The sequence below is a fragment of the Phragmites australis genome, chromosome 18 (assembly GCF_958298935.1).
Source record: "Phragmites australis chromosome 18, lpPhrAust1.1, whole genome shotgun sequence".
Taxonomy (NCBI): Eukaryota; Viridiplantae; Streptophyta; class Magnoliopsida; order Poales; family Poaceae; genus Phragmites; species Phragmites australis.
In genome coordinates this window covers 9901236-9915986 of record NC_084938.1, presented here as the reverse complement: position 1 = coordinate 9915986, position 14751 = coordinate 9901236, and the positions used below count along the sequence as shown (strand labels likewise).

The window sequence follows — 14751 nt, the reverse complement described above, 5'->3', positions numbered from 1 at the left end:
GCTTGCTCTCCCTTCTCTTGTGATAGCGGTGACTTGTATACTCTCCACCGTTTGTTCGGCACCATATGGCAGGCCAGTTGATCGTTAGCGCAACACATTTGTGACAAAAGGCCGATTCGGCCCAATTGTTTGAACTCAAATACTTTCATATGCCCTCTAATTTTCAGGCTTTGGCACTCAACTTGCTTGACACCTTCCCCTAAAAAAAATTCTTGACGCCAATTGGTCTTGATACGCGGCAAAGCTGATGTGACCAAATTGTTTCCATATTGGTGTGTCTATATACTACTACAGATAAGGCCATTCATACAGGTTCAAAAACTAAATTACTGCTGGTTTATATACTTAAGTACCGCTGGTGGTAATTAAGTGGTAGTGATAATTTATGATTATCACTTTCGGTTTGTATCGCTGCTGGTTCTTGAGTTTATGCTGCCGATTTGTATACTTATCAATGTCGGTTCCGTCTATGAACCGATAGTAATACTCAATATAAGAAAAATAAAATAAAATTTAAGCAGACAGACAATAATTTAACTGAGTTTTATATTACTAATCTCCATAATTAGAGCTTTATATCACACTAATCTATAGATAATTCACTAAATCTATCATTATAAACCAAAATCAAAAGACATGCACAGTCGCGTGCAAAAAACTCCAAATGATCGATAATGTCTGTTGTCCATTGTCCACGACGATGAAGTAGTCATCATCATCCTCCTCCTTCTCCTCCTCATCATCATTGTCGTCACCATCATCGTCCTTGTCCTCGTCCTTGCTATCATCATCGTCGCCTTTGTTGCCGTCGTCACCGGCTTCCTCCTCCTCCTCCTCTTCCTCCTCCTCCTCTTCGACTCATTGATGAAGAAGTCCCACACATCGTCCTTGTAGGATCAAGGAGGCCGACTAGAGGGGGTGAATAGGTTATTCTAAAAATTCTAGCAAGATATAACCGATAAAGATGCGGAATTAAAAACAATCGGTTACGACACATATGATACCCTCAAAATCTATGTCTCAATGAAAGTGATCGTTTGTATGTCTATATCAAGGTTTGCAACCTATGGTAACATGTAAGCAATTATAATTCTAGAAACGTAAATTGCTCAAAGTAAATAAGCTTAAGTAGGCAACCCATAAAGGAGGCATCGGATTTTTTACCGTGGTCTCGGAGACTTGTTGGGCTCCCCTAATCCACGTTGAGGTGGGTTCAAATATTTAACCGGTCCTCTATCAAGTATGCAATTCTCACCATGAGAAGAGGCTCACTATGAGCAACTTGATCTTAAGCCAAATTGATCTAATAAACCACTCACTACCTTGATTCCACTAGAGTTACACTTTACCACTCTAGCAAGGCGTGCACAAAGCCTCTCACAATCACACTAGGCCTTCTCACAAACTTATTTGAGAAGATCACTAGATCACAATACTACCATGCCGTCTAGGTGTTGGCAAACATCAAGAATAACAAGACAAGACGAACTCGACTCTCACCAAGTGTCTAAAGCTCAATTACTAATACAAATGCACTTGATTCTTGCCTCACAACCCTCTCTATGTACAACACATACATAAATGTGTGGGAAGGACTTTACTTAGCTCAAGGATGCTCAATAGGTGCAGGAGTACTTGCCCAAGCCGCTGGACATGGGGTATATATAGGCCACAACCTGAAATGTAGCCGTTGCCCAAAGTCTAACTTCTCTACGCATCTGACGGTCACACTGTAGTTCACCTAGCGGTCGGACCGTCACTAGACCAATGACTCTAAAACTAAACGTTACAGCCTTTTCACCTTTTCAACAGTCAGACCGACCCTCTTGGTGGTCAGACCGTCACCTAAAGGTTCCATCGACCAAGGGTTAAAGCATTCACTATGACAACTTGCAAAACACCTTTGCAAACTTACTAACATGCCACATGAAGTAGGAACATGAACTTGAGTTATTTGTAGAACTCATTTGTAAACTATAGCATCCTACCAAAGAGAGTATGCACATGCAAGATTGTGCTTATCAATACATTGTAAAACTCAAGTAATCGTTGAGACCCCTCTTAATAGTACGACATTTATCCCATCAATCCGGTCATTTCTCTTCTCTAATCACCATTGACCAGTAAAAGAAAATACCCTACATTTTATACTATTGCCTTGAGCTAGCCATCCCACTAGACTTGATGAACACATCATCCGAGTGCCGATGCTTCTTCTAGGTTTTTCATCAACTCTTCACTTGAGCTTGATGATGATGTTCATCCTCACTTTCCATCTCAATCCTCTCTTGATCAAGCTCGATGAAGTTTACTTGATTGCTTCTATACACCAAGCATGGAAGATTTATCTTTTCACATCATCTTCAACTGATTTACCACCAAGGCATGAGCTGTAAGCATCCAGCACACAAGTTGTTCACTAAACTTGTCTCGGTCTTACTCTTCCAACTCGACACATTGAATATCTTAATTCAATATTTTCCTTCATATGGAATCTAACCCCAACTTACTCTTAAGCAAATAGCACATGGGTTAGTCCATAAAACTCAATTGACAATTCCGTATCTTCAGTTATTCTTAAGACCATACTCAAACTTCAAGGTCTCTTCCTCTCTAGCTTCTTCTTCACATGAGCATCACTTAGAGCTCTTTCATCTCGATGCATTTCTCTTGATCACTTGACAATCCTTAATGAATCCATGCTCAATCATCCATACATCACTTATAGAACAACCTACTAACAATTCTCAATAAAATTGTTTGTCCATAGATATTGTCATCATTTACCCGAGCATCACCTAGAGCTCATTCATCTTGATGCATTTCTCTAGATCATATGACATTCCTCAATGAATTTATGCTCAATTCTCCATGCATCACCTATGAAAATAACCTACTAACAATTCTCAATATAATTATTAGTCTATAAGTATTATCATTAATTACCAAAACCACACTTAAAGGCTAGATGCACCTTGAATCTCCTCTATTTTGGTAATTGATGACAATCTCGCTAGATGGTTATATTTGAAAGATGAATTTCTTAGTATACATATAATCCAAAAATATAATGTATATTAAGATCATATTTTGGTAGTATCAAACACCACAAGCTGTTTGAGATTACCAAAATCCACTTTACTAGCATCAAACACTACTAAGATTTTGATGTTAGTAGAACTAAACATATATATATATATATAGCAAACTCCCCCACAATCTATGGATGCGTGAAAGAATATGGAATATCACTACATATATTGTCTATCTCAAATTTTAGACGAAGTTTTCTTTATACATAAGAACCATAAAGGCATGCTTATGCATATCACAAGTAACTATGCGTGCAACTTAACCATGCAAAACATGCAACTTATGCGTGCAAAAACATTCACCTCATTTATCAAAGGCATAGCCTTTAAAGCTCCCCTTTAAACTCCCCCATTAGCAAAGTCCATCTTGCAAATATAACATCTACAAATTCTCCCCCGATTGACATTAATGCCAAAATGTAATAGTTTTGGAGAACTTGCCGAATAGAGAGAACTTGCTCAACAAGAAATTCTCCCAAAGCTCATTAGCCATATCCCACGAGGGAATCATTAAAAACTAATGCACCACCATTTATAGTATGAACTCTCTCAAAAAGTGTGCATTTCTCACAAATTGAGTGAAATCAAATTCACTTATTACAAATAATTTAAGAAGATCGCACTATACAATATATCAAATGGGTGTAAAGAGATGCCAATTGAAGGCAAGTCAAGCATGAGTTTAAAAACAATATCCAAACACAGAAGCAATGTATTAGGCTCAAATTAAAGATAGCAAAAATATTGATATTATTATGAGTATTTCATTTATCACAAAGTGTCAACATCTTATAAGCTTATATATTCAATAAGGCCATTGAAAGCGAACTAAGAAGAGAGCAACTCAAGCATTTGATAACTAAAACCTATAAACCTCAAGCAAAAGAATAAATTTTGCAATCTTCATCAGTATTGCACATAAGAGCAACTAAAGCATTTGAAATTAATTCTTTTGCATATTTGGGATTGGATGAATCGTAAATATGATTATAGACTTCCCACAAAAATATGCCATTTCAAATTGCTAATATTTGCAATAAAGAAGTTTTTAGGCACTTGCAAAAAAAAATTTGCAAGTTACTTTCATGCTATGATGCAACTTATACAAGGATGAATCTTTGATATTCAATGCACGAATTAAGAACAAGTTACCTAAAAATATTAGATTGGTGTAGTAAGTTTTTGCTTATCCTTGCTTAGCTTCATTTTGACACGATCTTTCTTTATGATTCCAATTGAAGTTGAAGTTGAAGAACAATCTTTATGAATACCAATTGAAATAAGAATATCTTCTTTATGATTTCTAAGTGAAATTATCTTTCTTTTGAAAATACATTGTCAATAAATGAGTCAAGCATACATTGCATCTCCATTATACCTAAAACTCACAAGTACAATTTGGTCCCTGAACTCATTGGGTCCGTAAAAGTTAGCAAAAATCTCAATACATAGAGTAAATTCTATCATAAATGGTGCATATAAATATGAATTAGACACCAATTGAAGTCAATATGCAACTTTTAGTCATTAAGAGCTTTTGAGAGCGACTTACTCTATATGTTGGATCAAAGAAAGCAAGCATGATATAGATATTAAATTTAAACAAGCATGATCATCACTTCTAAGATCCAATAAAGACATAATTTGGACAAAATAGCATATAAATCATGAAAACTTGTCCAAAATACATCTAAGGCACAAGATCAACAAATAATCATTCACAAAGTTTAACAAATGAACTAAGAAATAGTGTTGAGCATATAATAAAAATGAAATAATTGCATTCATGCTAAAAAACTTATCTCAACATAGCATATGAAAAATGATACAAGCGATGAGATAGCAAAACCTTAGCTTCTATAAATAAAAGAAACCAATTATTAGAAGAACAAGGTTGATAGGAAGATGATCAACAAATACTACCACTTTTATAATTACCAAATCTAAGTAAATACAATGGTATATCGAGAAATCACAAAATGGTAATTGCAAGATAAAATAGATCAACTTTCTTTTAACGAAGTATATGATGAAAGTTTAGAATTAAGCATCATGCTTCATATCACATTCTAAGGCTATTTTTATAATGCTATTAGTTGATTTGACCCGAATGAGAAATTGATTCCAATTAAAATCTTGGAATTGAAAGAGAAGCATAAACACAATGAAGATCTCAAGTTTCAATTAAAAATAAATGTGGATCAATTAAAAATATTTTGAGACATTGAGTCTTAAATGAGCTTGACATACCACATAGATACTAGATAAGCAATAATATCAATTCTAAGTGGTATTTCTCAAATATTTATAATTTACAAAGCATAATACTCATAATTATATGATAATCCATTGATTTCTCTAAAGTGCTAAATAGAATTCAGATAAAGACTAGTAATATCAAATGAGGCTCTGGCGGTCAGACCGAGGAAAGGTGTGGTTAGACTGCTGGAAGCAGAGGACTCAAAAATCTCTCTGTATAACTCTGGCGGTCGAACTGGTATCATAGAGGTCAGACCATTGGAAGCAGAAATTCTAGAAATCTTTGGAAAGAACTTGAAAAAAGATTTGGATTTTAAAAAAATTCTAATGGGAAGATTTAGACAAGTCCATTAGTAACTCAAATGAAACATAACCATAGATTGAGCGCCTCAATTCAAAATTTTGCATCAATTTGCTATGATCATGAGATTGAATACTATATAGAAATATGAGTATGTAAATCATGATGTGATGCTAGATAAGAAAAAAAGCATACTCTTATTCATGCATAGATACAAAATCTACACATGCAAAGGCCTAGGAACCTTCAATGGTTTCTTGGACCATCGGATATTCTAATTTTTTTCAATCAAAAGTTTCGATATGTGAAAAGTTCCAGAAATCCTATTGGACTATGTATCTATCACAAAAATAGAAACATGAATTTCAAGAACAATTATCTCTTTGAAAATATTGTGATAGAGTATTACCCATAGAGTGATATTGGATAAATGATGAATGTTTTTCATATGACTTGACAATTTTAGTACTTTGATGAATTTGTCATCTTCAAATAATGTTGCCAAGTCTCCAACACCCTCCTTTTCGCATATAGATCATTTGATTGCCCTCTTGTCATATATATTCTTGACATGATCATTGAGATCCTTAATAATGTTAATTTCACAAGTAGAACTAAAGCAAATATTTTTGTTAGAGCAACAAGAAATAATAGGTAATTTATCATTGGATATAAGTTTGCATATAATAAATTGTTATGACTAGCACATATTCTATGTTATGCAAAGAAAGTGTGTTATTGTCCATACGAAGTTCATATGATTTTACTGTTGTGAGAATTACCTCATAAGCTATTTCTAGCTCGGTATGATAAGCTACAGGACTTTCATGAGTGCATGCAAGCTCATTATAATTTTCTTGTAGTTTCACATACTTGCTAGTTAGATTCTGAAGTTGAGCCCTTAACTCAGCATTTTCTTTCTCTAAAAATGCTATATAAGAAATAGAGTTAGAAGCACAAGCATCATTAACAGGAGAAATATTGAATTTGTCCTTAAATATAGAAATGAAGAATAGGATATGTCATATCTAAATCCACTAGATATATAACATCTAATTGTTAATTAAAGAAACATATTTAATCTTAAGATCCCCATAAAGGTTGGATAAAGAATTAAGGGATTCAACTAGAAATTTTTTTAAGTGTTTTGAACCGAAACAAATATGCTCCAAAAGTTAAAACATAATGCATAAGAAAGCAACAAGCAATAATATTATGCACAACTAAACAATGTAACCTACTAAAGGCTAGAGACTAGATACTTCAATGTAAATACTTGTTATCGAGATGACATTGATTCATAATATAGAAAGTTCATCCTCATACTTGACTCTATTTTGACATAAGGTGTGAAATTACTTCTTCATAAATGAGTTAAGTCTTCAATGCCTCTTCAAGTACCTATTGAATCATTCAAGCATTTTGTAGTATCCAAATCGTGTTGGATCCTTGAATGTTAGTGACAAGATATTTAAGCACCCTTGCATGAAATTTATATGAACTAATAACCTTAGCAACTATGATACCATTTCTAGCCTTTCTAAGCGAATAATGATCATTGAAAAGAATAGGCTTAGAAGTATTATTATTTGGATAATTCTTACCAATATATTATTTCTCTCGGCAATTATAACAAGTCATATTTTTGCTTCTAGTCATATTATCTTGCTTCATGCCGGTTTTCCTCTTTGATGTCTTTGGCTTCTCATCAAGCTTGCTAGAACAAATTGATGCAAAGTGTTATACGATTTTTGAGTATCACTGTCAGTTCGTAAATATAATTAGTAGTGATAGTTATTATCACTATTGGTTAATAAAGGCATATCTTTGGATGAACTAATATAACTATCGATTCTAGTGAAGAACCGGTAATGATAATTTGAATACACTTTCGGTTCATAACAAGAACCAACAGTGATAATTACTATCACTGACGATTCATGATGGCACGGCTTTTTATATCCACCTGGAGCTTACGAACCGACATTGATATATTATTACTGCCGGTTATTACTAAATCGACGGTGAAAGGGGGTAAGGAGGACTCTTTTTCTGTGGTAGTGATAGGAAGCATATGCACTTATAGCGTCACACACCTCTGTCATCGCCGCCACTGCGCCAGCTGCTTGCCCCCACGGCTCTCTGCCATCATCATTGTAGCCCTTACTGCCTCCCCGCCGCTTGTCGGTATTGTCTCTCATGCTAGTGAGCTCTTCCGGCAAGTCCAAAGTGTTCAGGTAAAGAATCAAAATTGTTCCAATAATTAAGGAAAAAAAGTTCTAACATTACGAGGAACTTGTTCTCCACAAGTAGATGAATTGTTCAAGCTTGTTAGTATTGTTGATCCGCACCTCCAATCTTCTTCTTCCCTTGCGGCAACCATGCAACCTCCGGGAATTGGGGTGCAAGGAAGATGAAGGAGCCCACGAGCGGGATTGGGGAAGACGTCGAGGTAGAGCTAGGTCCACGAACACAACCGCAAGGGAGAAGACGCCTGTGATGCATGATGGTGGCAACAATGGTCCGAAACAGGAGGAGCAAATCTAGTGAGCTGGCAGGCGCTAAGAGATCGGAGGAGCACGACGATGGCACATGAGCACATAGCGGCGGTGGCAACAATAGCGTGGAGTGGAAACGATGATGAACGGGAGTGAGGGTGTGTGTCCGGTGGATTCTACTTGCATATATGCCATGTATAGTGTTTCCATTACCATACTGCTTCACCAAACTAAAACATTTTCTTGCATGTTTTGAATTAAACAACGTTGTTTCCCTTTGCTTGAGGCACCTAAAAATGTCGGAGCGACTAATGATGGGAATTTCGGTCATCATATTTGGAACGCGCTAGTTTGCCTTGTTTGCTACGGGAATTAAACTGAGTTTTGTGGTATCCCTACATAATTCTTATGAAATTTTTGCACTGCAAACGTATTACAAAAGAAAAAAAAACTTGTGTTCGTGCAATGTCGCAGACGCTGGCTTTTATTTCTGTTAGGACTAGAAAACAATCAATCTTCCTTATGCTGATCGGAATGCGTGACAAATAAAATATTCTCACCAAGTCAGCGCATCTCGTGTCCGTCACATGGTCCAACTGAAAACTGAATAGTTGGCAGGCCTCATATTGATGCATCATGCATCATAATCATATAGAATCTGGTGCTCTGTCCTCCTAAAAACGTACTCTTAGTTTTAGTGAGCCAAGCCCACCAGATCAGCAGTGCACTAGTACTCATTCTAACGTCTATAACTAAAATTAACAAAAACTCATTCAGGACATTTTCATTAGGCGTGATTTGACTTGTCACAGTCTTCTAAAGTTTAAATTTATTCAAAGATTTCACTTGTATATTGTCTCTAACTAATAAACCATGATTATATGAATGCACATTGAAATATAAATTTATCACTAATACATATAATTAGCCCAATTGTTGGTCAAAACTTGCAACTTTGAATCTTGAAATATGTAAAATCCTTATAAACATTGGACGGATAAACTTTAGAAATTTGAGAGATATTGAAAGGCTCATGCAATTTAATAACATATTGGTAGATCACAAATTCACTTTAAACAGCTCCATGTTGCAAGATGAGGATTTGGTGAACTCGAGACTCGGACGGTCTATTCTACTTTGAGATGAGTGCACATCTAAAAGGATAATGGAAATTAGAAAAATATGTTATCTCATATACCACATAAAGTCACTCAAAATAATCACACCAATTCTTTCTCTTCTTTCCTCTTGTGCCAGTAGTTGGCCACTAGGGATAGGCCTGGTAGCTGACGATGACAAAAAAACTCTTACCAAATAATGGCTAGCATACCATGTTCTCGCCTTTAGTGCACATTGTCTTCATTGTAAGCCATTTGGGGTTCTTTTCTTTGGCTGGTTAGAGCCACTTCCAAAAACCACTCACTCCTTTCCCCATAAACTAAACAATTATTTTCCTATTGTAGAAAAGAACACCTTTTTAAGTATATCAAAGAATTAAAAATTCTCTGTTTCCATCTTTCAGAACTACGCTTTGCAGCAAATATTTTTAAAGCATCACTATGTAGCATAGCAAAGAAGGGGAGTTCTACGAAATGAAAACAAAAATGTGTAATTCTGATATTCCATTGACAGAAACGCGATACAATAAAAAAAAATACGATCTTAAATGCCAAGGGCTCTTCGAAATAATCTCCGGCAACTAAATAAGGGTAGTGGTAACTTTTTTCACTCGATTATGCGCCGTCGAAAATACATTCCGGGTAGATCCACCCACATGCTCCGTACACGAGCCGCATAAAATAAGACAAATCGCATAATCTCAGCGGACGAATCAAGCGGCCGCACTCCAGCTCACACCGTGGACCAGCCGCACGAATCCACCAGGGAGACCCGCCAGTCCCCCGTGGGGCCCGCCGCGCCAGCGTGCAGCGCAGTGGGATCCCACTCCCGCTCGCGTCCAAAATCCCAACTGCTACCTCCGAAAAGAAGCGAGGAGGACGAGGAGGAAAATTTCGAAACGCGCGGCGGCGTTTCGGCTTCGGTCTCTCCCTGGTGGCTGCCGCCGGCTCTCCTCGACCCGACCTCCGTTGCGGAGTCCCCAACTGTTACTTACAGGGAGGGAGGGGACAGGGTAGAGGCGGGAGAGAGGAGAGGGATGGTGGTGCCCGGTGGCGGCAGCTTCTTGCTGCTGCTGCTGCCTTCGCTGCTCGGTGGCACGGCCCTGCTCGCGGACGCGGCCAGGGTGGTGTCCGCCGATGTATCAGCGTCGTCGCCGCCTGCGCCTTCGCCGGCGGCTGACGCGCCCTTTCTTCCGGATGTGATGTCTCCTGAAGGTGAGCATTTTATATGTTTGTTATTAGAAATGCGGCCTTTGTACTTAGGTGTCGATTGCCAAATTGTTAGTGGCTTGCGATTGAAATGGCCAATATTTGCTTGTCTCTGTAGTCTGTGCTAGTGCTTCAGATTCGAATAAAACCCTTTTATCCAAATGCATCTGAATTTTATCTGTAATATACTGCCCTTGAATGCAGCTGCACGGGTCCAAACTGGGGGAGATAACCATTACCTAAAACAGGTCCTCGTTGCTGTCATCTTGGCACTTGTTGCAGTCATTGTGATCGTGGTTTCAGCAATTTATGCATGGACCTTCTGGAGAAAGGCTCGGGAAGCTCTGAACTCCAAGGACATCAAAATATCAAGTGAGGTCTTTAAGGGGATAGTTAACATCAGCTAGTATCATTTTTGACTTGTGAGGTCCTGAACTCCTGAATGACGTTTTAAACGAAATTTGCAGATGCTAATAACGGGAACATGTTGTTACCCGTCCTGGGCAAACTGAACTTGTTGAAAATGTCCAAGAAAGAAGTGATTGCAATGATGGACTTCTCAGTCCTAGAGTCGGCTACTGGGAAGTTTAATGAGAAGAATATATTGGGAAAAGGTGGTTTTGGTTGTGTATACAGGGCTTGCCTTGATAGAAGTCATGTTGCAGCTGTCAAGAAACTGGACTGTTGTAGGCAGGAAGTTGAGAAAGAGTTTGAGGTGACTGTGAAAAACATAGACATTTCATTTTCATAATTTTGCAATTTCTTGGAAATTCGTGGTTGATTCTGTCCACATATGATTGTTAGAATGAATTGGATTTCCTTGGGAAAATTCGGCATCCCAACGTGATCTCTGTGTTGGGATATTGTATTCATGAAGATATAAGGCTGCTCGTTTATGAGCTAATGCAAAATGGTTCTCTTGAAACACAGCTACATGGTAAATTCAAGCTTGTCATCATGATAAATTTACATTTGTGTTAAGATTGAAGATAATGAAAGGAAAATATATGATCGTTTGTTTCCTGATTTCTGTAGGACCTTCCCGTGGTTCAGCTTTAAGTTGGCACATTCGCTTGAAAATTGCTCTTGATGCCGCAAGGTTCTAATTCTCAAACTCTTGAGTTCTCTGTATTTTCTAACCGGAATAAGGATAATGGGTACTAATCCAAGTCAATTTTGTGCTGACAGAGGATTGGAACACCTTCATGAGCATTGCCATCCTATGATTATACACAGAGATATAAAATCATCCAATATACTTCTTGACACAAACTTCAACGCAAAGGTTATATTTAGGTTGCCCAAACTTCCATTTTTATATATATCAGTTCAACGTTCAGAAATTCAGATTTGACTTTTTGGTCTGATTCTGTATTTCTACAGATATCAGATTTTGGCCTCGCAATATATGGTGGGGACCACAACAAAGATGACATAAAACCTTCAGGAACTGTTGGTTATGTTGCGCCGGAGTATCTTCTTGATGGTACGTGCATTTGCTTTAGTACATTAAGTTTTTTGCTTGGATACCTCTGAACTTTGTAAGTTAAAATGTGTTACTTATGCACTTATAGGTCAATTAACTGAGAAGAGTGATGTGTATGCTTTTGGGGTGGTTCTTCTTGAGCTTTTACTGGGAAGGAAGCCAGTGGAAATGATTGGAGAATCTCATTGTCAATCTATTGTTTCATGGGTATGTTCTCTCTAGTCAATCTATTGAAAATGAGAATACTTTTGGTGAACTTCTGGTGATGCCTAAAGTTTTGGCAGATGTTATAAAGTGTCTTCGAGCAGTGAGTAGTATTTAGTTGAGAATATTTAGTTATTCCCCCTGGGCAGGCTCTTCATGTTCATGACTTTCTTGTGACAGCTAGACACTTTTATCAAGATGTAATATAAAAAAATATGAATTACATGTATTGCCAACTTAAATATTCTAAAGAATACATTATTGGTTAAACAAGCTCGGGCCAAACATTCTCATGGACGGTTGTGTTTATGACCAAACGGAGCAGGAAACTCTCAAATACATCCTCATCAGCCAACACAAAAAGCAAGGATTCAACATAATAATACTGTTATTATTTTTCACATATCTACAATATTTGTATTACCCAGTGTTACCTAGACACCCGTGTCTAATTTTTTTTGCTGAATCGGACACCCCAAATCTGAGTTGGATTCCGGCACCCGTGTCAGATTCTGAGTTGTATTTCGCGTGTCCAAATTTTCTTTGCCGAATCGGATATCCGAATCCGAGTCGGATTCCGACACCTGTGTCCGTATCCAGGTAACATTGGTATTACCTTTTTGTGACACATCTGATGATAAACAAAAATTTCATTGATATTATTGATAGTTTCCAAGCTTCACTCTGCCATTTAGCACAAACGCTCATGATAAATGTATTCTTGAAGAAGTCCAGTTTCTATTTGTTATTTCTAGCTACCAACAAGAATTTTTAAATGAAACATGAAGCAATATAAGCTCCTAGAAGCAAAGTAGATAATGCTAACAGGTACACTTGGAGTTACAACATCATTTCCCATCCAAGATTCTGTCGCTTTTTGCCAATTTGCATTGTTCCAAACCTATAGCTAGGCATTGTTTTGATTGCTTAACTTTAAATGTTCAGTCTTCACTGTATAATTTGAGGCCCAAAGTTCTTAATGTCTGCACATTCCCCCTAAACTCCTTGATGGACTTGGTTTTGGTTCACGTAAGATTCCACTATGACAGACCTACTTAACTCATTATCAAGGTTTTCCTCCTTTCTTTTGGTGTTTTGTTTCTTTGTTCAGTGTTTGATTTTATACCTTTCTAGAGCAAATTGACACAGCTGCATGAATATTACTTCCTTACTGTACAATTGGTATCACTTGATATATTATAAATATAATTTCTCTATTTAACAGGTAGGATATCAATAACCACAATATTGTCTTTTGCAGGCCATGCCTCAGATAACTGATAGAACAAAGCTGCCCAATATAATTGATCCAGTCATCAGAAAAACCATGGATTTGAGACATCTTTATCAGGTAATCAACGCTGTCTGAATCTGTCTGAATCTGTTTTCTTGTTCCACAGCAGAAGTGTTTCCATCTCTAAACACTTGTTTTTTCTAGGTTGCTGCAGTAGCCGTCCTCTGTGTCCAGCCGGAGCCAAGCTACAGACCACTGATCGCAGATGTTCTCCACTCCCTCGTTCCTCTTGTCCCTGTGGAGCTTGGGGGAACAATGAGGGTGGTAGAACATTCTCGTCAGGCAGGCTAAAGAAATGGAATATTTTCTGAACAAAATATGCCATATCTGACGGCCACAAGGAATTCATCCATGCTGCTCATTTCCAAGGTGGTTATAATGAGTGGAGTGCCTGATCTATTTGAGAGGGAACATTTTGTTCCATCGCCATTATTGAACATCGATGGAGGCCTGACAAATTACTGCCAAGATATTTAAGAGTCTAAGAGTGTTGCATAAGAGCAACCATGGTTTTTGGAGGTAGCTTAGCTTTGTTGTTGTCAGGTTGTCTCATGTAAATTCCACTGCAAGTAGGTTTCATGTAAATTTCAGGTCTTGGGCATTCATGATATTTAATTACAAAAAATCCATTCATATTAATTCTAAAACACATTTCAGATTCTTTTGTAGCATTGTTGCCTGTAGAAGCTACTCAAACATTATGGTCTTATTTGTTCAATTGTTCGTAAGATACCACATCAACTTGAAATTTATTGTGTGATATTATCAATACATTTTGCTCATACGGTTGAGATTTAATTGCCATTTTCTTGCCAACTTAATTCAATTTTTTGTGCTTGGAGAAACCTGTGATCTCATTTAAACATGTGGTTAGAAAGCAAAGGAAAACAAAAATATATGTAAAGCTATAGATAGTAAGTGAACAATGTGCAAAGCTCGCATAAGTTTTTTAAAAATATCTGTTGTTTGAATTTGGAGAGTTTAGATATGTGCGATACTAAACCAGAGTGAGTTTTGGTGCCAGCACCCCGCCATGGCACCACCTCTTGATAACAAATTTTCATTCTGAAGTTCATAACAGATTTAAATGATTTCAAGGGATACAAGGCAGTTTCAAGTTCCAAGTCTGCCTAGCGCTAAGAGCTAACCATTAAATCAAGGATTGCAACACCCTAATTTTCATTTTTTTCCAATTCATAAAAGTTTGCTAGATTTTATTTTGCGTTAAACTAATTTTTAAAAGGCTAAATCTATTTTCTAAAAAAAATCCAAATGGACATAGGAAATATT

General features: G+C 37.1%; 1 protein-coding gene across 1 annotated transcript; it reads left to right on the top strand.

Annotated features, from left to right (window-relative positions):
- The first annotated feature begins 10114 nt into the window (after nucleotides 1-10114).
- On the top strand, nucleotides 10115-14121 carry LOC133899752 (probable receptor-like protein kinase At1g80640). Its single transcript, XM_062340814.1, has 10 exons — nucleotides 10115-10483; nucleotides 10682-10849; nucleotides 10945-11192; nucleotides 11282-11414; nucleotides 11513-11576; nucleotides 11666-11762; nucleotides 11861-11963; nucleotides 12052-12170; nucleotides 13429-13518; nucleotides 13606-14121. The coding sequence occupies exons 1-10, from the start codon at nucleotides 10306-10308 to the stop codon at nucleotides 13750-13752; spliced, it is 1347 nt and encodes a 448-aa protein (XP_062196798.1). The 5' UTR covers nucleotides 10115-10305; the 3' UTR covers nucleotides 13753-14121.
- The last annotated feature ends 630 nt before the right edge of the window (nucleotides 14122-14751 follow it).